The sequence below is a fragment of the Dufourea novaeangliae genome, unplaced genomic scaffold (genome assembly GCF_001272555.1).
Source record: "Dufourea novaeangliae isolate 0120121106 unplaced genomic scaffold, ASM127255v1 scaffold108, whole genome shotgun sequence".
NCBI lineage: Eukaryota > Metazoa > Arthropoda > Insecta > Hymenoptera > Halictidae > Dufourea > Dufourea novaeangliae.
Genome location: NW_015374014.1, coordinates 1,305,920 through 1,329,810, shown reverse-complemented (window position 1 = coordinate 1,329,810; position 23,891 = coordinate 1,305,920). Strand labels below are relative to the sequence as shown.

The 23,891-nt window shown below is 33.5% G+C and overlaps 1 protein-coding gene across 1 annotated transcript; it reads left to right on the top strand.

Annotated features, from left to right (window-relative positions):
- Nucleotides 1–885: 885 nt before the first annotated feature.
- On the top strand, nucleotides 886–23,524 carry LOC107188750 (alpha-tocopherol transfer protein-like). Its single transcript, XM_015577100.1, has 5 exons — nucleotides 886–900; nucleotides 15,121–15,259; nucleotides 15,796–15,955; nucleotides 18,738–19,207; nucleotides 23,191–23,524. Exons 2-5 carry the CDS (start codon nucleotides 15,121–15,123, stop codon nucleotides 23,340–23,342), a joined length of 921 nt encoding a protein of 306 aa, XP_015432586.1. The 5' UTR covers nucleotides 886–900; the 3' UTR covers nucleotides 23,343–23,524.
- The last annotated feature ends 367 nt before the right edge of the window (nucleotides 23,525–23,891 follow it).

Genomic DNA, 23,891 nt, shown 5'->3' with positions numbered 1-23,891 from the left:
ACATACAAATTTTGTAACGGTATTAAATAATCCAACCTCTTTTCAATATACGTGTCATTCATGTTTGAATGACGCAGCAGTCAAAGTGTTCATGATTACTTAACAGGCTACTTAACAAAAATAAAAAACTTCCTATTACATCTAGTTCTAGAAAAGCATGTACTACTATAAACTCATAAAATCCGTAATTTATTCGTGAACTTCATTTACGGTTTCAGTAAAGATTACATTTAAAAAAACTAATTCAACAAGAAGAGAGCAGTTAAAATTGTCTCCTAAAAATAAGTTACAAATTAATTCAGTAATTTTCACAGAAACCAGAACTACAAAAACAGGAAGAAATTAAAAAAAAAAAAGATTCTAGCGTTACTACATGGCGAAATGGAAAACATGATAAAACTTCACTTACACTTTCGACGAAGACCACTGAATAAATAATTCAGTACGAAGGAAGTGCAAAAATTGTCTTCTAAAAATAAATTACAAATTGACCTAGCACTACAGGAAGGAAAGAATAAGATTCCAGCGTCATCAAAGTGGCGCGACTAAATGACCGATCGAGGAAAAAAAAGAAAAGCGCGTTCTGTCGCCGAAAAAGCGTGTCCACCAACGTCGGGCATTCGAGTATCGATTGTGTGTCCGCGTTTTCTAAGTTCCGTGTGACTCGCGTAGAGAAAACAGAGAGTGGGGCATCCAACGATATAAAGGAGAACCGGTCCAAGAGGCGATCGTTCCCACTCCATCGACCGCGTTCTCTCCATCTCTTCAGTTCACCGTGCCGGCCGGTTGTCTTGCATTTCTCTTTCCGTGACCCGATCGAGAACCCCGTACGCCGTTCCTTCTTTCCCGATTCACTATCGTTTCGTACCGGCGATCGTGTCATCGTATCAGCTGATCAAGGTAAGGCGATATCAATCGACAAGCAATTTTCCTTGTTTTGCTCGCGCGCGCGCGCGCACAGGGGGGTTAACTCGATCAGATTGGAATCGTTACGTTGTGATAAAATTGTGTTGGTGGTCGAAGAAATTGACAGAATTCGTTTTTTTTCTCTCTCTCTCTCTTTATTTGACTTGTGGTATTTACAATCAATTCCTACTATGGAATTATAAGTAAATATTTTGACATTGCATCGTGGTGTGTGAAGTTAGTTATGCATAGTGGTTACATTAGATCGTTGTATATGTATACATACTGGATTTGATTAGTGCATCTGTTTACTAGATTTAGGGAGGTATATCTTTTTAGTCTATATGTGTTAATGTCGCGTGTGTAAGTCAATTCTAACGCTAGTGGATTTTTATGCTGTGATAACTATTTTATATGGCGTTTGCTGTTGTTTGATGCTTCTTGTTTAGTAGTAGGTATTGTTAGGTCGTTGTGTATTATGTCGTTAGAGACAACTTTGTGTGTGGTTCTTCATTTATTTACCGTCAAACTGTTTATACAATGTAACAGATACCGAAATGATTGCGGATAGGTTTTCTAATAGATTGTTTGGTTATTGCCAAATTCGTTTTACAGTGTTACGGTGTATTGTAGAAATTTGTAGCTGTCAGAATGGTAGGAGGTAATGTTTCTTAAGGTTTGTAGGACAGTGGAGAGTATCTGTAGTAGTGAAGGTGACAGCTTTTCGATTGATGCTTTTGAACTGTTTTATACGAGATATAGGAACTGCTTCCAATGTTTTTGATACTTGATAAGTTTTTGTGATTACTTCAGACGGTTTTGTATTTCATAAGTTTCATTAGAAGTAAGAAAATGTGCTTTAACCTTGAGCAAGTTTTCTAGAATTGCCAAAGCAGTCAAAATAACATGGGTTTGTCAAAAATGGTTTGAATGTTATAGCAGAGCATTTTCCAGCATTCTTCGGAAGCCTTATTGCAATCTATAAATAAAGAAATTAATTAATTGATAAATTTGTATATTTCCAAAAAGCTGTCATTTCACGGATCAAATGGAGAAAAGATGTTTGTTTGATCTCACCCAGGTATGTTGCTGAAACTAATTACCTGCGTGAGTAATATTAGATTTTATTTGGCGTAAATTCCGAAGTTTTATTGCAGTCTATGCTTCTTTCAAGAATTTTACATTACTTTCGCCGGATATAAACACGCGACAACTGTTTGACCTCACTAGTCGATTTGTTGATTTGGAAGGGCCAACATCGGTTTTTTTAAGTGTTTCGTGCTACAGAAAAGTTCAATTGTGTTGGTTAAACAAAATGCCGAGTGACGAGCGTTTAACTTCTGAAGAAATTGGAAAAATTCAGATTTTGTATAATTAACACGTGAAATTATCAATTACTTGGTGAATCCTGAAGTTAAGTAGTATGTTATTTGTCAGTAATTCTAGTGTTAACATTGTCTCTTCAAATAAGTGTTTGATCGACCAAAATTAAGTTTCATTTTAAAAATTATTCGCATATTGGGCATTAAAATGTTTTCGCTAAAACTGAGAAAAATAGAATTAAATATTAATCTTAATTTGAAAAAAATATTAATGTCCATGTCAATATCTTTATTTAGGTACAAATTAATGAATGTGGAAACACATTAATACGTTATGATACTACTTAAACGTTTGTTTATAAAATCCATCTTGTTATAAACAGTACATTACTCTATATTTGATAGGCACACACAAACGTTTGTTAGTCTGTCAACATATATGTATATAAATATTCTCCAAATATGATCCACGCTATTCTATTTCTATAAAATATACACAACCGTATTTTCCATTATTAATATACACTGCTTAATTAATTAGGGAATCATGTAGTGCAATCGTTGTAACCGTCAATACAGTGTATAATTCTAGGAAAGTTTTTCGGATAAGCAAACACTAGGTGTTACTATTGCACGGTAAGATGGAGAAATGTCAATTTGTTTAACCTATTGCACATGTTTCCACTTTTTCGCTTAGTTGACGCAATAGTAGACTGCTCGGCAGTAGCGATCCTTTAATTATTCTCAACGGTGTACATGTGAGTAATTTGTTCCGTGATTACATTAACTCAATTCATCGACTGGTTCTTGCCAAAGGCAGTGCACTAGTGTCAAATATTATTAATAAAATAGATCATTAGATAGAATCAAGAATAATAATATTACATCCCAGCTTTTCTCGTTTTGTAAATTACCTTTGCTCTGTTGGATGTATCTGTTTCGACTATAATGTTTCACAGCTGACTTATAATAATTATACAACGGATATTCATGCAAATACAGATTTTTGTGAGCTAATTTCCAGAAATTGGGCTTAAATTGGAACCTGTTTACTGTACAGACTTTTAGACGGTCATAAATTTTGCATATTTAAATACATTATTTCCTCTCAGAAATGTAAGTATTAGAAATTAGTAATTTCAAATTGCTGATTCGTTATTTCACTTGAATCTATCGTTAATTATCTACTTACAAGGGAACACCGCAGACGCTGACTTGCGGATTGGAATGAAACTTTGTATTCTTGTACAGTCGCCCTTTAGGGGTGTGAAAACTAACCTCAAAGTCGAATAGGCACCCTCACTTTTTGACGTGTAACTCTTAAGGTATAAGAGACAGAAAAAAATGTTTCAGACAAAAGTTTAGTGGTACAATAAGCGCTATAAACTTACCTTAACAAAATTTCAAAGAAAGTGTTTTAAAATATTCATTTTAAGAAAACAAACTCTTTCCAAAATTCTGTTAATGCAGGTTTATAGCGCTTATTGTGCCATTAAGATCTTGTTTGAAACATTTTTTATTATCTCTTCAACAGTTATACGCGAAAAAGTAGGAGTGCCCATTCGACTTTGAAATTAGTTTTCACACCCTTAAAGAGCAACTGGGCACGAATGAAACATACCGTTATTGTCGTCTTGAATCGCTCTATAAATTCACAAAATTTCATTTCAATCTGCGAATCAACGTTTACGATATTCCCTTGCTAGTGATATTGGAATTTTCTAGATTCGATAGTACATCTAAGACAGGCAAAATCACAACAAAAGTAATAACCGTATAGAAAGTATTGTGTAATATATTTGTATGAAAAGCTGTAGGAGCCAATTTTAGAATCGCGATTAAAGGAAAAAAGAAAATTTTACGTACGATAGTGTCACACGTCCAAAACGAGAATACAAACAAGGCAGATGAAGATTCATGAATAAAAATTACAAATGTAGAGAATACTTTCAATTATTCAGCTAATTTTTTCTTCGCAAAAACATTGTTTTCTTGGGAAACGTGGTTCGTATATTTACGTAAAATTTCTGGTCAGTTCTATTCGTTGACTTCACGTTCTTCCTCGCGTTAATCATATTTTTTGCGCCTCTGGACGTGCGTGACTCAGTTGCTATTTGTTTCGAACTCTGCTTTCGGATCGGAAACTTTTATCATAGTTGCTAATAACATTTTCATTCAGAGCAAGCTCAACACTGGAACTACCAACGCAGAATGTATACTAAATTAAATTGCATAAAATATACATTATACTATAATATAGTATAATGTAATGTGTATAATAAATGAAAGGTTAAGTTATTTATTAATGAAAGTATCTTCATGATTTCAATTATTGTTAAACAAGAGGTTTGAAATTGATCGTTTTGACGGGTTTGGTAGTTCTAGTTTTAAATCCACGAGCAAGCTGAAAATTTGTTTAGCATAACATTCTTTGTCATTTTACCTATATTATGTGACATAATGGATTCACAATAACATTTTAACATTTTCTAGAGCGTCTATATCATTTTTGATTTTTTTGCCATTTAGTAACTTTTTTTTTAACTATAACAATAAAATTTTAAATGCAGATTAAATAATATTAAATAATTGATAAATTTGTGTCCTGCCATTTATATAAGACTAGAGGAAACTATTATTTTCAATTCTTATTTTATTGTAGTTAAACTAAAAAGGAACCAAGTATATGTCGTGTCTGAAATCCTGTTGAGAAATAACGTTTCTCTAGAAAAGGATCATATCCCCTAGAAAAAAAATGATTAAATAACCATAATACCATAAGGATTGAAAATTTTAGAGTGATTTTATAGTTATGTCGCGTAGTGTATACTCAAAGATATAAAAAAATATGTAATACTAATATATTACTTCGTAATTTATTGTACGTAGTCACATTGCTACAGTGGGGACGAAAGGATTTAACAGCTCCCAGCATCTTACGACACGATTTTTTTTTCGCAAGTCCATCGATGCAAAATCATACCACAGAATAGTAGAATTCCTTAGACTGTGTAAAATTTATCTCTATTATCTTCTTCGAATTTCACTTGGATTAAAGTCTGGCCCACTTGCTAGAATCACTCTGTATACGAGAACAATGGAAAAGAAGTTTGTCTAAACACTAAATTCCACTCGAGTATGGCGCAGTGTTTGATTACTTCGTCACGTTCGCGATTCGCCTTTCCATTGGATTGCCTAATTTCAGGTTTTACCAAGGACGGTATTTGGTAATATGTACATGTGATTTTCTGGTGCACCGTCCGCATATTTCTTTCTTTGGGTGAAAAACGAGCTTTCTCCCTGTCGATTTTTCCTGTCACCTGAACAACGATTTTCATTGATCGTGACTGGCGCTTCAAGTCCGATTTTATTAGGCCTCGACAAATGTCTCTACTGTTCTCTGTCAATGATACAGCTTGTATGAAACTCTTTCATTTTCTATGACTTCCAAAATATTAATTCTAATATCATGTTCTTTGCCAGTATGTATTGGTACATCTAGGGTAAATGTTCCAATTATTGTCAGTGTCCCTATTACTACCACTATATTTATTTTACTTAATAAAAACGTAGGTATCGTACAAAGAATTGTTTATGCCAAAATTGTATTATTAAATTGGGACTCTGATTTGCATGAAAATAAAGGGGCACGTGGTACGCACTTATATGTACCTGGTACTTAAAAATTAATGTTGACAAATGAGAGTGCAATTTGAACGTCAGAAACGTGACTATGTGAGTAGGAAGTGACGGCGAAATCATAGGAAAAAACAAGCCGTGATTTTACTATTTAATCTATTATCTATTGTACAAAATAAATTGATAAAACATGTTAAAATTACTTCGATTCTTGAGGTGACAGTTATAAGGATACTAGGATTGCTCGTAGATTTTAATTAATTCTTCATAGTTAATGTATAAAACTATTTTTGTTATTAAAAGAAACATTAAATAATATCGTGTTCCAAAGTGAGACGATTTTTAGGTTAAACAACACGTGAAATGATTAAATGAAGTTACGCTACAATTTTAGGCGGCAGTAATTGCGATATCTACCCTACTTCATATTTAGAGTCATTCGTCAATATGTATCAGTGATTTAAACCTTTATTTGCGGCTGTGGTCAATAGACAACAAAATTAAAATTTTGTGAAACAATGCTGTCGTCAGTAAATAATTTAAAGATATGCGCTACATTTGTTATCTGGGGTTTGGCTACAGTTATTTTATTCATTTATTTTAATTATTTATTTATTTTACGTGGGTACTTGTATTTATTATTTTTTCTTATTATTTTCAACAGTTGCTGATTATAATTACTGACCTGTGTTTTTGCGTTTCGACGGCCAGTTTCAGTAATATACATATACCTGTAGTTAAACGGTTGAAGAAGGAATATGTATTTAATCGAATGAACAGAAACCAATTTTTATAAAAATGCATATTTTACATTATTTTTTACAAATTCTTGTACATGAATGTGAAAGTTTTATATAGTAGTATATACGGTATGTGGTATGGGTCATAAGTGACCCGGCCATCGATTATCACGATCCGTCATGCGAGAATTAGGAAAGATAATTTAATGTAATGCTGAAGTTTAATGTAATAGAAAAGTAATGAAGGTATTCCTACTCCTTTTTGTATAGTGCTGGTCCCAATTAAATATTCTTAATTTGTTTGATATGATTATTGACATTTTCATATAATTATTATTTTGGAAGTTAAACTGAATAAAATAAATGTACACTACGTGTACGGAAACCTTGCAGTCTTATTGTAAATGCACAGTGAACGTACCTCCTCCCCTCCTAAAAGAAACAGAATCATCCAAAAATATCGAATATTTTCTCCCGCCTTATGAGCCATTTTAGCAAACAAAACTGTAAAAATATATTATTGTATGTAAATTATAGTATTATTGTCATTAATATAATATATCTTTATTTATATGTATATCTCAGTAACATAACAGCCTACATCTCTGGTATCGTATTTTTGGATATATGTATACTTCTTTTCTGAAAATTAAAGATATAAAAGAAAATTAAAAAACTGACAAATATAAACTATTTCGGGAAAATAAAAAATTCCTAAATCTGTGATCAAGAAATTTCGTGTATGTAATAGAATTTTATAATAGCAATTTTGCAATATCCACTGGTGAGAAAGTGCAAAATCATTACATGGGTATTATTGACATGGATTAAAATACCAACGACCATTTTTTAGGTGCTAGTGTAACTTTCGTTCACATGTCGACCGATCGCGGAATTTGGTGTGGAAATGGTTCGTGACTCATTGATCAGAATGAGAGGCTCTTGCACGTCGAAAGTAGTCACGTGATTGCAGTAGCACAGGTCTACATATACAGTGGCAAGAATATAAATTGAGAAATATTTATTCTCAAATTCAGCCAATTTCTTGAAACTTTGCTTTCTTTGTAGAATGAAGTACATCGTAATAGTACCTGATATTTTGAACGACTGAGTAAATTTTAATAATCCCAATTTAATAACAATAATATATGTACGGGTCTACATCCAATCGTTAACAAAATATATACAGCAATTTAGATTAAAATTTGGTGTAAACTTTAAGAAATATTAATGTTTACAGTGTAGAACGTGTTCATTATCAATTTAATTTATAAAGCAAAGATTAAAGTTTTATGTTTTACCCGGAAACATATTTCATTTTTCAATAATTAAACATTTGAAATATCTTGTCTCGATACAATTGCTTTAAAAAGTCTCATCCCGAACTATTGGAATTGCTATTAGTGTGTTTATTGGGTGGACATGTGTATGTATTCACAGAATCAAAACTGAAGATCTATCACCTGTATTTTTTGTAAATAATTATTCGATTTTGTACATCGATTATACTAGGCGCATGCAAACATAATGGCCACCGCATTTTAGTTGATGATTTAATTTTATTCTAGCGATAGGTAATTCTTAAAAAAAGAAATAAAATGTTTCCACAAAAACGGGAAAAAATTATATCAAATAAAGAGGAACTGTCTCGAATAAATACTTCTCTAATAATTGTTCAATATTAATTTAACATTGCTTTTTTATACACCCAATCTGAAACAGTAACATAATACAATATATTATGTATATACGATATCTAATTTTACTACTCTCCTGACATTTCTGAACACTTTTCTAGTATCTCACCTAGTAAGTTCTTTAAAAAAACATGCGTTCATTTATCTTCATACAGACTTTTTTCTCTCGTTCTTATACGTCTCATCAGTTAGAAAAGGTTATTATCGACAACAATGTTCAGTTGAATTAAATTTTGTTTATGCAAAAGTACCATGACATCCAGTAACAGATATTATTATTCCACTAAAACGTTCACAGTAATTAAATTATTCACAATAATAAACTCAAATAAAATTTCTATGCAGAAATAAACATTACAGTCCATTCATTAGTCCACATCCATTAGTTTTTGTTTTCATTCATTTTGTATCCATTGTCAAAGTAATCCTCATCCGATATAACCACTTATGCCAGCGTTGTTTTCAATCCTCCAAACTCTTCTGAGACGCACTTTTCGGTATACAATACCTACTAGCCTATAGTTCGTTCAGTGATTTTGCCTTTATCTCTTCTATAGTCGCAAAACGTTGTCCTTTCATGCTGCTCTTTATCTTTTGGACGAATACTGTAGTAGAGGCATCACTACAATTTCATTTTTCGACAAAAATTCACGAATACCTAGTGAATGTAATGAAGCGACCGTAGAGGAGATAAAGGCAAAAACACTGAACGAGTTGAGAGTTATACCGAAAAATATGAAAAGACTACTTTCAAAGGAACCATATCAATATTGATGAATAAATATTTTTTGAAATAAGTAAATATTCCGAGAAGTGTTTGTGCAAACCTCGTATGTGTCTCTAGCGCAGGCTTGGGCATTATCTAACTAAACTATTTGAAAAATAAATTCAGCTAATATATTATCTTATTTGGCTACATGCTATTTGAAATAATCATATGTTAGTTTATTTGAACAGGCAACTGACTTTGCTTTAGATTATTATGTTATTTTAAATGAAATAATTTTTCATTTTATCTTTTGATTGATCAATAATTTCTAAAAATAATTTATTTAAATAATTTCTCAAATACTGTCTAATTCTATCATGTCAGCATCGTCAACTGCGTCAGAAATACAGATTTCCATCATCTGCTTCTATAGAGAGATAGCTTTCATTTGTCAGAATGGTAAATTTACCACAATACGGATGTTTTTCTGACGAACTGTTTGAAGCGAGAACAATTTTAAAAGCAAATGCTGATAAACTATAAAAATTCCTTTATTCTAAGTTTAATAATTAATTTAGTGCAATAACCTCTTACGTCAAATTGTTCGTTACTTTATTTGAGTGAACTAACTGAAATAAAAAATTATTTAAAAATAATTTATTCGAATTAAACGCAAACTAAAATTAGTTTTTTTTATGTTATTTCTAAAATAAAGTATATGAAATACTTCATTATTTCAAATGATCATTTCTTATCTTATTTCAAATAAAATGTTGCCCAATTCTGCTCTAGAGTCTCTCGTTAAGATAAAAGATCTCTTCAAAGACTTCTTCAGGTGGGAATCTACCATCACACTTTTACTAAAGTCGCCAGGTCAATGTTTCTCAGGTCGATCATCCCAGAGAAACAGTTTGTGTACATACAAAAAGTGTCGTGATCAAAATCATTCAGGTGATTCATCCTAACGGTGAAAACGAGATCCGCGCAAGAACTGTTGCAGAGAGGCGCGACGTCGCCGCTTGCTTCTTTCACGATGAAAATGTGAAATACTGGTTCCTCTCGGCCAGCCGTGGCGAGTTAGAGAAAGTTTAGCGTTGAGCAAGCCTGCCTCTCTAGTCAGCATTAATTTCTCACATAAGAAGGATGCATGTATGTATATGTGCCGGCCATTTGCGCAACCTGTTACAGTGGGCATTACGCGTTGCACGCGGAACATTGCAGCAAGTATAATGTCAGGCTCGTTAGTTACGTCCGAAACCTGAAAAAATGCCCAAAGCTGTTATTCCTTGATCTTGTTGGTAACGCAAACGAAAATATTGTATAAATTGCTATAATGTTTGTTCATACACTGCATGGTATAACTATCAAACCACCCTAAAATTTTCAATCCTTACATATTGTGATTAAAATAAAAACGAACTACTTTTTTTTCTAGGGAATATAATGTATCCATTTCTGGAGAAACATTATTTCACAAAATGTATTTAACCACCATACGTAAGAATTGAAAACTTTAGAGTGGTTTTATAGTTTTCCCAAGCAGCGTACAGGACCTACCAGAAGTCTAGAGGAAGGTTATGGAATTTGAATCACTAAAGTATTTTTGTTCAAGGTCGATAGAAAAATATTTTTAATATTTGAAAGGTAACGGAAAAGAGTATCGCTACTTATGTCTTCAAGATAACGTAACTTATTATTTCCGAGATATCATACAAAAAGGTGGTTTTTTATGATTGTGGCGTCGGTCCAAGCAAAGCAACCCGTTTCCCAGGATGGACCCTAGGTTTCTTAAGTTGGACCATTTGACTGAAATGTGAAAATTGCTAAGTTTTCTTAGGAACAAATATACAAAAATTATTATACAGATATCGGCATATATGCAAAATTGCATAGTAAAGAATCATTGTTCTAATGTTATTTGCTTAGTACATCTTGTAATGACGAATAGAAATGTCAACAATTTAAGCAATAGTATTTTTAAACTTTTGCCCTTACTCCAACACACAGTGTATGAACCCAAGTGCGATATTTTATATATTGTAAATCTTCTTGCTTGGTTTCTACATACAAAGTGCAAAGTCAATTAGAGTCCAATCTAGGCAATTTTTTTAAGTAGTTGAAAATATTTCACTTAACTTTACTTTTAGGTAAGATATTTAAAATCAATACAGTAAATTGTAGCTTTTTTCTGTACTTTCTATATACAGGTAGGTCTCGATTACTGCGAGTAATAAATCCCAGAAATTGATTGCATTATTCGAATACAGTAAATCCTCGATGAGTGTTCGAAAGCTTCTCGGCACTGATAAGGGGAGTTCTCGAGATGTAACGCTGTCTTTTTAACGAGATTTAGCACAGTGATAGAATAAAAAATGAAATATTTAATCTGTAGTGCCAAGGAGCCTTCGAATTCAGGGGTTGTAATCGTAACCCGAACCCAGTTCGGCTCTTAACTATAATGCAGAAACCCAGTAACCTGGATTACACTTGGGCTGTAAACACGCTGTAACCCGCTGTAACGATGTGATGAGTTACAAGCAAAACGTGATACAAGTATAAGTCAAGTTGGTTTTTTAAATTGAATTATATATTTTTTTATACGACTTGGTAGTGCATTTCAAGACGAATTCAGTAATCTTTAATGTATACACCTTTTTCAAATAGTATTTCCGATTACAAATTTACTGCTTTACGTGGCACTTAAGGCGCTAACAAAACCACCTCCGGTGCTTCTCACTCGAGCAGGTTTTCTTCCGTTGAAAATCAATAAATTTTTAAGCACAATATCTAAAAAATTATTTGAAAAACGGTGTATACATTTAATATTACTGAATTCCTCTTGAAACGTACTATTAAATGATCTAACAAAACATATATAATTCCATTTAAAAAATCAAACGTGACCTTTGTATCCCTTAAAATAATAATGTTAAAAAAAAATTCGCCATAGCCTATTAATTAGTCCCCTCGTGCTATTAAATTTTATCTCTAGCTTTCTCGTATTATAAATGTTTTTTCTGCAAAATACTAAACCTGTTAAATCTAAAATATGGATTCGATTTTTATTTTGTTAGCATTTCAGCTTGTTATGCCGACTCGAAGTTCAACATTCGGTTAACTGATTTCACAGATTCTAAATAAAATTAACTTTTTATAAATTCCTACCTTCGTAATTCGATGAAAAATCATTTATTTAATAAGTTATACCCTCCATCAATATATGTTATGATTCCATAGGGATTCGTGCAAGTTGCACAAGTGTACTGACAGAAACTAAAACTACTGAGAGTAGATCGAGTATCCATATGATCAACACTGTTCAAATAGACAGGTTGAGAAAAACCCGTGTTTTATTTGTTGTGCTATTTAATGCCTTTAAATTAGTCGCTATAATAACAGTCACAAGTATTTAAACAATCATAAAAAGTTACACCATGAAATTTTCTCCTAGAAAAAATAAAAGTATTTAAAATATATTGCTGTGTATATGGTTGTAACAGTCGTACATGTAAAAATGATACTATTCGCTTTTATCATTTTCCCCGGCCAAAAGTAAACTTGGTGACATCTAACCCAAAATAAATAAAATATTTAAAAAAGAATGAATTTTTACTATGCACGCATATTAAAATCTCTAACATTCTGGTCAAAAATACTATGGACCGAATCGATGACACTACTAAAAAGTAGTCATGGAAAGAGGTTCGTATTCTAAACCGACACTAAAATCAATGAATCGAGGCGTTCTAGTGTGGGGGTGTGTTTCATCATTTAGAGTAGGAAAAATTGTAACATTAAATGGCAAAGTTATCGCTTCCGTGTACTTAAAATTATTACAAGAAGTAATCATTTTTGAGTGCAAACGCTTGATAGGGGATGACTTCATTCTGCAACAAGACAATGCTTCGACACACAAAGCAGCAATTGTGACAAATTATATAAAAAAAAACTGTATTAATATCTTAGAGTGGTCACCGCAGAGCCCTCATTTATCCCCTATTGAGAATACGTGGGCAATTCTTAAGCTAAAGAGAGTTGAAAATAGGCCGACAAATATGAACAAGTTAAAATATTTAATAGAAGAAAAGTGGCAATCATTTACGGTTGACGAATCTAGGAAGTACATACACTCCTTGCCTGATCGTTTGGCAAAAATGTCACTAGAGAATGGCCATCATTGTGACCATTAATTACGTAAATCAAAAAGTGTTTACCTAGTTTTCCTACGTACGTTTTTCTAGTAATAATCGTTTTTATATCTTTCTATAAATATATTATTAATTAATACAAATTTTATCATTTATTCTACCTAAGCATACCATGTTCTATAACTGATTATACATTACTTTATATAACATTAAGTTTTTAGTTCATGAACATTACTAGTTCATTCGAAAATTCACTGTGTACTTACCTTCGTTACCCATTGTACTTTTGGGCAATAACTTTGACCACCTAGACCTAGAATCTATTCGTCATAGTTACAGATGTAAAAAGCTTTATTTACAAAAGGTGTACAGTATCGAGAGGGTTACAACATATCAGTGATATTTTTTTGTGGGTGAACGGTTCTCGGAGATTTCATGGTAACCTTCTTTTTTAAATGATATGCTGTCCTTTTTTTTATCCCTACTAGAATAACATTTATTCAGTCGATTCCAACCACTTACAGTACAAGGTCGATCAACATTAACTAATGCAGTAAAAGGACGACTCTGGTGTCATACAAGGTGCCCGAAGCGGTGTCCGTTTGCACTGACATCACCAAACAGACATTAATCACTTTGAGAACCTCTGGTAACATAAAGATTGTTCTTTCACTCCTTTACATAACACTACAATTACCAAAGCAGTCAAAATGACTAGTATGTAAACACATCAAATTTATTAAAGTGACACTACAATGTATTTTCTAAGATTCTTCAGATTTCCAATAAATTTGCATATTTTCAACAAGCTATCCATTTTACCAACGTGACTGAAATAGAAACACATTCATTTTCAATAGTTCTGATGTTAACGTCTATTGATTTTGAACTATAAGTCGTTGAAACCGTCCAAAGTCATGTACTATTCTATTAGATTTAAAGAAGGAATAGTACGTCACTTAAATAAATAGAGGTGACCTTGATAGTTATAAAAAAGCCCACTCGCGAAAAAATGATTACTCATATGCCTCGGATCTCTTAGTACAGTACAACTTTTGTAAATAATGTTCTTTCATATTGAAAAAAATGACGAAGATATTTCAGGTGGTCAAATAATTGTCCCACACTATCGATGAAGTACAATCGAGATTTCACTGTGTTAATAGGGTATTTTGATGAGTTCACTTGAATTAATGCATACCCCCAGCAAACTGTAGGTGACGGATCAACTTAATCAATGTATTTACTCGCACCATTATTTATTACCCAGCTGAATGGAGATAAATGGCCTTCATTAGGGTGTGCTTAATCAGCAGAACGTACCGATCTACTACAATGCATTGAATACGAAAACACTGTAAATGTCTTCTATATTGCACGTGTAAAAACAACAAAAGACATATTTGAATCGTCAAATTTAGTTAAATGGTCCCTATAACAGCATTCTCTAACTTATTTTTATTTATTACTATCGCTATTAATTGAACAATTCACATTACTTCGTCTGGTCATTTAAATTATTTCAATTAAGTTTAAAATTTTATTCACGTATCAGAAACCTGTAAATTACAGGTGACGTTAGTTTAAATGTTAAATTTTCTAAGAAACGAAAATGATATGAAAGGAATACCTAAAAGTCGATGAAATTTACTGTTTTAATTTTGTATAGTTTACTGTACATACACATTGCACATGTATATTAAATAATATATTTATGTAACTCTTTGCGTTAATAGAGATCTACAATTTGAACTTTGATAAAGCAAAGGTCGTTCGATTTCTTTCGCCGGGATAAATTTCCGTGTTTCGGTCCCATTCATCTTGTTTTAGCAACATCGGCCACAGAAAATTTAAATAATCCAACAATTTTGTCGCAAAGTTTTAAGTAATTCTGCTTTAATTAGATCATTAAAGGATCGAAAGTTCGTATCTATATGTATATTCGGAAATTACTTTCAGATGTTGCTGATTCAACCGTCAGAGGAGATGTCGAAACAGATTCGCGTGGAGCTGAATGAGGATGTAACGACACGCGACAAGGATGTTGAAATTATCAAAGAATGGCTCGCCAAGCAACCACATTTGCCTAAATTCGAGGGTAATTACATTTTGAGCGGTTTATAATTCATAAAAAGTACACATTCCCGCTTCTTCTTACGAGGGGAACTTACGAAATGTATCCCAGGTCTTTGTAAAAATTATTTTTTAAAAATTATTTTTTGGCATACATGAATGTATGGCTTAGAATAGGGCCCCCTTGGAAAGTAAGGCCCGGGCTATAGCTTCCCCTAGCGGCACCCCCCTTGATCCGTTTCTGAGTGGTTTCCTCGTCGAATAATTACATTATACCTTGTTTTCGATACAGGTCCGCGCAATAAGAATTCTTTAATTGGGTACCACAGTCTGAGCATGACAAGCATAAACAAGTTGGCTGAAATAATCGTCTGGCAGGGTCATTCAAATCAAAACTAGCTGAATAAGTTAGGTTATTTGTCTCGAGACACAAGCCTGCGCAATTACTCCAGCAAAATCATAACAATGACGTTGATCGTTCCTCTTTCCGAGATTATTCACATGCGATCGTTTGACATTTCTCGTCCGACCTTTCTCACGCCGCTTTTTTGTTCGCCTCAGATGATCACAGAATAATGACGTTCCTTCGTGGCAGCAAGTTCTCCTTGGAAAAGTGCAAGAGGAAGCTGGACATGTATTTCACGATGAGAGCGGCGATACCCGAGTTTTTCTCGAATCGTGACGTTACCAGACCGGAAATGAGAGGAATCACCAAAATTGTGTATTCTTTCCTCAATCCTCCTTGTCGTATACAGGGTGTTTAAGAAAAGGGTCCATGACTGTAGATATGAAATATAAATTTTCATAGATTAATTAAGAGAGGCTAGAATCAGACAGAAATTTGTTTGCTCCATTAAGTCTTTTATCGAGATTTACATTGGTTAAACACTTGCTACACTTGATGAAAGTGTACATTATGCGGAGTTTGAGATAATCACGCGTGCTACAAATGCATAAAATCAACAGTCTACTTATAATACTCACCGAGTGGAGTAAAAAATGTCTAAACAACATAGATCCCAAAATCAATCCTTCTTGATATTCTTTTACGGGTGCCCCACAATTGTTTTATAGTTTTAGTCACAAGTCGCTTGTTTACTGCAATATACGACATAACTCAAACATTACTGTTTTAGTCCTTTCCATAGATAGGTACCCATTTTGCTGGGGTTTTTTGATAATGTAAAAATCCGTGGATAGGAGAATGGTGGTCAACTCCAACTGATGTCTGCTCACTTAGACCTTTTGATAGATACACATATTGGTGGGGTTGTCTGTCAATATACAGTGGGTGTAAAAAGTATTCGTACACCCTTTAAAACGGAACAACTCTTTTAAAATTGGTCCAAATGACTTGAGTTTTTTTGTGAAGTTAGAGATTTTAATTTACTAAATGATGTAAATAAAAAACATTTGAAAAAGTTGCAATTGGTCCGAATCGCGAAGAAAATATTAAAGGTCGTGTTTTACAACTTTTTAATCTGAGGCTATAATGAAAATTTAATAAATACATATCGAAGATTTATGTTAGTTATATACATGTTGAAAATTTCATCAAAATCGGTTAACGTTGCTACGAGATGCAAACGATTAAAAATGTTGAAAATCGCAGTTTTTCCCGACTTTCGATCTACAACTGTAGTAAATCTAACAATTCTCACATCTTTTGATGTCTGTCGCTCGTTTCTGTATTAACCGATTTCAATGAAAGTTTCAGTATGTACATAACTAACATAAATCTTCGATATGTATTTATTAAATTTTCAAAAAAAAAATTTTCAAAAATTTATTAAATTTTTATTTACAAAAAAAAACTCGAGTCATTTAGACCTATTTTAAAAGAGTTGTTCCGTTTTAAAGGGTGTACGAATACTTTTTACACTCACTGTAAGTCTGAAATATTGTATTGTCATCGTAAATACGTATGTGCGAAAAATGTAAAAAAATCGCCTCGGTAAAAGTGGGTAAAAAATTCGCTGTTTGGCATTAATAGGGGCACAACTGATCAATTTTTTTATTTGCTTTTATTCAATACAAGGTCCACATTATGTTTCTATTTTTATCATGTAAAACGGCATATTTACAATTCCATCAGTTTTGCGACCGAGGGCAGTTACGTCGTTATTCATTTGGCCTTAGTTTCACAAATGTAAATTTGAAAAAGCCTCTGTAAAACTTACATTTTCTTTAGTCATGCCACTATCAATGCCAAGTATAGTGAATCCTCGATGACTGTTCGAAGGCTCCTCGGTACTGAACATTAAATATTTCATAAACTAATGGCCATATGCGGCTGAAACAAATATCATTGGCTTCAGAATTCCAAGCGCTATCACTGTGCTGAACCCCATTGAAAAGTCACCCTGTTCTTGAAAGTGCTGAGAAGCCTTCGAACACTCATCGAGGATTTACTGTAATGGATTGATTTCACGATTGTACACAGGCAAACAGAGTAACCAACCTAAAAGAAAACCGTGTGAAAAGAAAGAAGCTTACTAATTTAGTCGTAAAAGTTTCAAGAAAAACGATGACTCGAAGTTGGGTCCCTCTCCTTGTGAATAAAAATCCATAAGTACAAATGTTTATAATATACAGTCTGTTCCACAAGAGCGTTGGAACAATATCTAAACAAATAATTGATAATTTAAAAAAATTGAAAAACAGGCTCATAGTACATCCAAATACTCGCACGAAATTACCTAATATAATGCATAATCCCCTCATTTTTATATATAGCCTCTACGCTTTTGCTCGTACCCTTTAAATTATTCGCATACCACTCAGGGAATGTCCTTCATATTTTTTTAAATTGGCGATACAGCTGCTCTAAAGTAAGTATAGGCCTTCAACGAAGCTTAAGTTTGACGATGCTCCAGACATTTTCAATCGGATTAACGTCTGGTGATTATGAAGGCCAGTTTGGTGTTTAGATATCATTTTCTATTGTCCACAAAGTATACAGCTGGCTCCGATGTTTTTGATCATTGCCTTCTTGTAAGACCCAAGACGAATTATATTCACCAAACCACTCTCGACAAATCATTCTTTATAAATTTTTTAAAAATGTTTAAAAATTTTCTAATTGTTTCATCCCTTCTATTACTTGTCATACGCGTTTCCCCTCTCTTTTCAAAATTATCAACATTCTTTGCAGTCCTATACTGTTTCACTCACTTCCTTACAAACTCTTTTGACTTTTTCATACAACGAGCCGTCGCTGAGAAGATCAATTTAGTTCCTTTGGGACGTGAGCAAAGAAACACTGCTTCGAACCGTTTAGCGTACGCTGCACTCATTTTAAGATTCGAGTGTTTACAATGACAGACGAAGCCGAAAGGACCGATTCTTAATGCCCGCGTCGTAGTGTTTTAGATGTGCTATAAGTATGCTTTTGAATTTTTGAAAAATATCAATTATTTTTCTACATTTCATTCCAATACTCGTGTGGGACAGACTGTAATCCCAATTCCTCCGTGAGATTTACGCAATTACTATAATTGTAGCCAGATACCACCGCTACCCGGTCTCACAAAGAACGGTCGACGAGTGATCGTTATGCGAGGATTGGACAAGGACCACCCGACCCCTAACGTGGCGGAGGCGATGAAGCTGGTCCTAATGATCGGTGACATCCGTTTGAAGGAGGAAGCGGTCGGTGTCGCGGGCGACGTTTACATTTTGGACGCGAGTGTCGCAACACCCTCGCATTTCGCCAAGTTCACGCCCGCGATCGTGAAGAAGTTCCTGGTCTGCGTGCAGGAGGCGTATCCAGTGAAGCTGAAGGAGGTGCACGTGGTGAACGTCAGCCCGCTCGTGGACACGATCGTGAATTTCGTAAAACCGTTCCTCAAGGAGAAGATAAGGAACAGAATATTCATGCACAGCGACATGAAGACGTTGTACGAGTACATCCCTAAGGAAATACTGCCGAGCGAGTATGGCGGCGATGCCGGACCTATTCAAGCTATACATGGTACGCCAGAAATTGTTTAATTCACATTATTCGAAGAAGTAGCTGGAGAATTCTTGAACCGTGTCTAAATTGCATGGGTTTAACCGTCATCAATATGTGAACCTCAGAGCTAAAGTTTATTAAGGGGTCATGCTCTAGTCAGAAGACCGAAAAAAGAATGTTCTTTGGGAATTTTTTTTCCTCGAGAACTATAAGACCTTTTTTAAAAAATGTGTTTGTGTTTCAAAGATTGCAGTTTCCAGATTATAAGGTAATTTTTTTATTTAAAAATATTTATTAGTAAATAAATGGTGAGCGATCTCCGGGATGTCTCTTCACAAAAAGTGGTCTGCCGTGATCACTGTAACTTCGTAACGGTTCATCTGAAATTAAAAATTCAGTAAGATTTATGTAATGGAAGAACCAATCTTGTCCTTGAACGTGGGATTTTTCAAAATATTGATTAGGAACAAAATAGCGGACGTTTTCCTGAAAAAGTGCGATTTTCACCTAAAAAATCATTCGTTTTTGATCAATTAAAAAAAAAGTATGGAACGAACAAAAGAATTCTTCGTTCAAAGACAAGTTTTTCTGATTTGAAATAAGACGCAAAAGGCTTCATGTAAATCGACACAGTAGTTTTCGGGAAATATTGATCACCGATTTGAAAAATGTAGTTTCGAGAAACACGCGTTTAAAGTTTCAAGTCAAGCTTGCACTTATACAAAATGTTCATATTTTAACGCCTGTAACTCTGTCATTTTTAAATGGATTACCTTGAAACTTGCACAGAATATTCTCAAGATGTTGTACTTAAAGAAAACGTAGAAAGTGAAAAATCGATTTTTTGAAAATTTCTGACTGACCTAACCCAGACCTAACCCCTTAAGTCCACTTTTTAAAAAGAGTATGACATTTCACATATTTCCCTATCAAAATTTTTCGCTCTTGCCGATGATAAAAATTATTCCATTTTAAGTTGTTTAGTTTTTAATATAATAGTGTTCAACTGATAATAAGTCCATATCTTGTTCCCGAGCTAAACAGTACAAAGTCCATCACATAGGGGACTTAATGGAATATTCATCGATTCTACATATCGAGACTTGTCTTAAATCCATTCAATAGTTCGAAGGTAGCTATTGTGTCTCGTTGAATCCTTACCGACCGGTTCCAAAGTTACAACGTTTTTGTTTAAAGTTGAAGAAGTGTGACTTAATACACTCTGGCTTTGGGGTTCAAATATAGTGCCTTGGCCAAAAGTATTAGGCACCTTTATTATTACCACACTGCGAATATTTATGCATTTGTAGTATGGAGAATAATTTTCATTTTTCACTCGCCCTTTTGAAAACGCCCTAAAACTCCGTTTGTTTATTCCCCAAGTAATAAGGGGATTTTCGTTTGGTAACTACATTTGGAAATATTAAAACATCCACTTTATCGAAGCGATTTACAAAGTCTCTCGAATATCCATCCACATGTCTGATTTCGTTCAGGAGAAATTTCGGCATACATAGCTATATAGTTATTAAATTTTATTTTTGTTTTTATCTTACTGACATGCTTTGATTTTACTTTTATCTTACTTCGACTCTTTCTTAATATTGAAACACGGACAGAATAGGCGATTGCGATTATGCAGAATCTGTAATTTTAATAAACATTGCCACGTAAACACCGTGTGCTTTGACGGAGATCTTTGGTGATATTGAATCTTCAATTTGATATCACGCACAGTACATTTTCGAGAAATGAGGTGAAATTGCTCGTTAATTATTAGGTTTAGAGCTAATAAAGGTCAATACTATTTTAATCAGAATTTAATACTTTTCGATATTTTGGCATAAAACATATAGCATTCCATTTAAAATAACGAATTTGACCTTGAAATGTCTGAAACGCCTCCACTTACAAAAAAATGATATGCACTACATAATGTATCCCTCCAGACTATGCGCCCTGTGTATAACAAATTTGTTCATGCAATGCATACTTTAGAAGTTATTTAAGGTATGCAAGTTGCGTAGACCACCCTGTATATCAAGTCAAGTCCAAGTGAAATGAATTACAATATTAATGGATATGCATATGTCACTAGACTATCTATAGGGCTTGCTTTTCAAAGTGTGGTTAGTTGGAGGATCGATTCTATACATCATAACGATGAAAAAAAGCTTACTGTACATACATGTATATTTCATATAGTTTCATTTTTTAGTTGCTAGCTACAACGTCTGGTCAGAGTTCGGTGACTGTATGTATAAATAATTTGTTAATCGTAACAATAATTACATATAATCGCTTTCAAAGTAATGTCCACCTGCGCTTATACACCCTTGAAAAGTGCCCCTCACTAGAAACAATAATTAAGAAATTGCGGGTGGCCGACGTCCACTTACTACGCTGCTTTCAAAAACTGAAAAAACTGATTACGAAAATATAGAAGGGCAGAAGGAGTTTACTTTGAAGGTGATCCTATGTAATTATTGTTAAGATTAATAATAAACCATTGATACGTAAAATCCCCGAACTTTTTTGATCGGACGTTGCATTCGCGTTCGACGTTGCTGATAGCAGAATCGCCTGCAAGAAGGCAACCATTCTACAGTCCTGTATATAATTTAGTCTACTTCACGTAGACACACCACGTAAATCGTACTAAATACGATACGTTTTCGACCGTACATAATTTTTACTTAAATCTCAAACTTAAAAATAAGTTTATATCCTTGATTCTTATTAATCTTAACACGATTATGTTTCTCTTTTTTAACACTAGGTTTACGGGACGTGGCATTCTCACGCATTTCGAATGCCTTCTAATCTCGAAATTCTCTGTGTGTTGTACCTATCTCTTCGGATACGTGACAATTTGATGCTATCATAAATTGAATATTAAAAAAAATGAGTTGCTTTTTAAAGAAAATGTGCAGTTTCGTTGACGCGTGTCCGTTGAGATAGGAGTATAAGAAATATCCATAAAACCTAGTGTTAAATTGAACCCTTTAACACCCAGACACTTAAATCGTTATTTCAAAATTATGAGACTGATGTATATGTTGTATCTTGTTATTTTGAAGTTGAAAATATCAATATTAAGCAGACCTATTTTTTCATTTCTTTTCCATCATTTTTTTTTTTTTGAGGGAATATTTGAATTTCTCAACGGAAAGCTTGAAGATCACCTTCACATCAGTGAACTACGGTGACAATAATTAGATACAATGAGTGATCAAATTATTATGAACAGATGACAAAAATCACATATTTTATGTTTTCTGTGTTGTCATATGACTTCAATAACAATGAAGTATACCCTTTGTTTTTTTCTTAACATATAAATACACAATTAAACTATATTTTGGTATGTTCAGTAATCAGTGTACAGTAAGACGCATATTTATACAATAACAAGTTACCAAATTGTGCTACCGTTGATAATTCCTAAGTGTGACTTCTTACTGCCGATTTATGTTTCTTTTGTTAATTGTTGGTCTCCTTGATTATTATTTGCTCGAACACTGTTAAATTATAGTGTTTCAAAAAATATCGAAAGTACGGCGAGAAGATTTCCAACTGTCATACGTAGATGCGAAGGGTGACGTGACGAAGTATTGGTACATATATTTTTTGAGAAATTATAATCGTTGTCATACGTCAGTAAAAACATAAGAATATATTTTGTAATAAAAGTACTATTATAAGGGTATTTTCAATTCTGTTCTTGATAAAAATTCAAATGAATTGTACTTCGAAGTGTTCAGAATATTTTGATCGCCCACGGTACTAACCGGCTGCAGAATTTGACGCACTTTTAAAATATGTAAATGTGGCGCCGGTGCAACACTGGTAGTTAAAGAGTTAAATAAAGAAGGTTCGACTTTTCTAAATCAAATTTTGTTGCTAAACGAGATCTTACGAGATTTACTTAAAAACGAATAATTTACGAGAAAGATTTCGAGCAACTCGGAATGAATCTGACCACCTCTTTTTTCTTTTAGACATCTGGATGCAGAAGCTCGAAGAGTACGGACCGTGGTTCAAAGAACAGGAATCTGTGAGAACGAACGAAGCCCTCCGACCTGGAAAGCCAAAAACTCACGACGATCTGTTCGGTCTCGACGGATCGTTCCGACAATTGGCTATCGATTAAAAAATTAGCAGATCGACGAGGCGGTGTAATTTTAAGCAAATTCTCATCTCGATGCTAACGCGCGGCGAAAATTTAATCGCAATGAAAACACGAAGCATCGAGAACTTCTAAATCCCTGAATTCGATCACGAGAAATGTAACATTTTTAATATCAGGTATACGAATAAGTAACCAACTGTTTCTTTTTCATTAAATTGAACATTTAGTCTTGAGATGATCAAAAACATATATTCCTTTAATTTAACATTGGAACTACCGACAATAAACCTGTATCTATATATTTCTATCAAATCGATAACCCAAGCTTTTGGGAATATACAAATTAATAAATTAATTCAGGTCTTCGCTTGCATATTGCAGTAAAAATTGTAAAGGATCTGAAAAAAATGCATTTTTGTAATATTTTAATTATCGTTATAAGAATATATTAAGTCATATTGATTGCTTTTAGTAGTTCTAGTGTTAATAATGTTCGTCCTTTCAATTCAAGAACTCGAGAATACAGTGTGGACCATTAAAAGTTACCTACGTTCATGTGATAGTCAACGT

What these genes read in the sequence shown, in the direction of transcription:
- LOC107188750 (XM_015577100.1), top strand. Translation starts at nt 15,121, where the DNA reads ATGTTGCTGATTCAACCGTCAGAGGAGATGTCGAAACAGATTCGCGTG. An exon ending in ACATTTGCCTAAATTCGAGG is followed by an intron (nt 15,260 to 15,795) that starts GTAATTACATTT and finishes TGTTCGCCTCAG; the next exon opens with ATGATCACAGAATAATGACG. An exon ending in AGAGGAATCACCAAAATTGT is followed by an intron (nt 15,956 to 18,737) that starts GTATTCTTTCCT and finishes CTATAATTGTAG; the next exon opens with CCAGATACCACCGCTACCCG.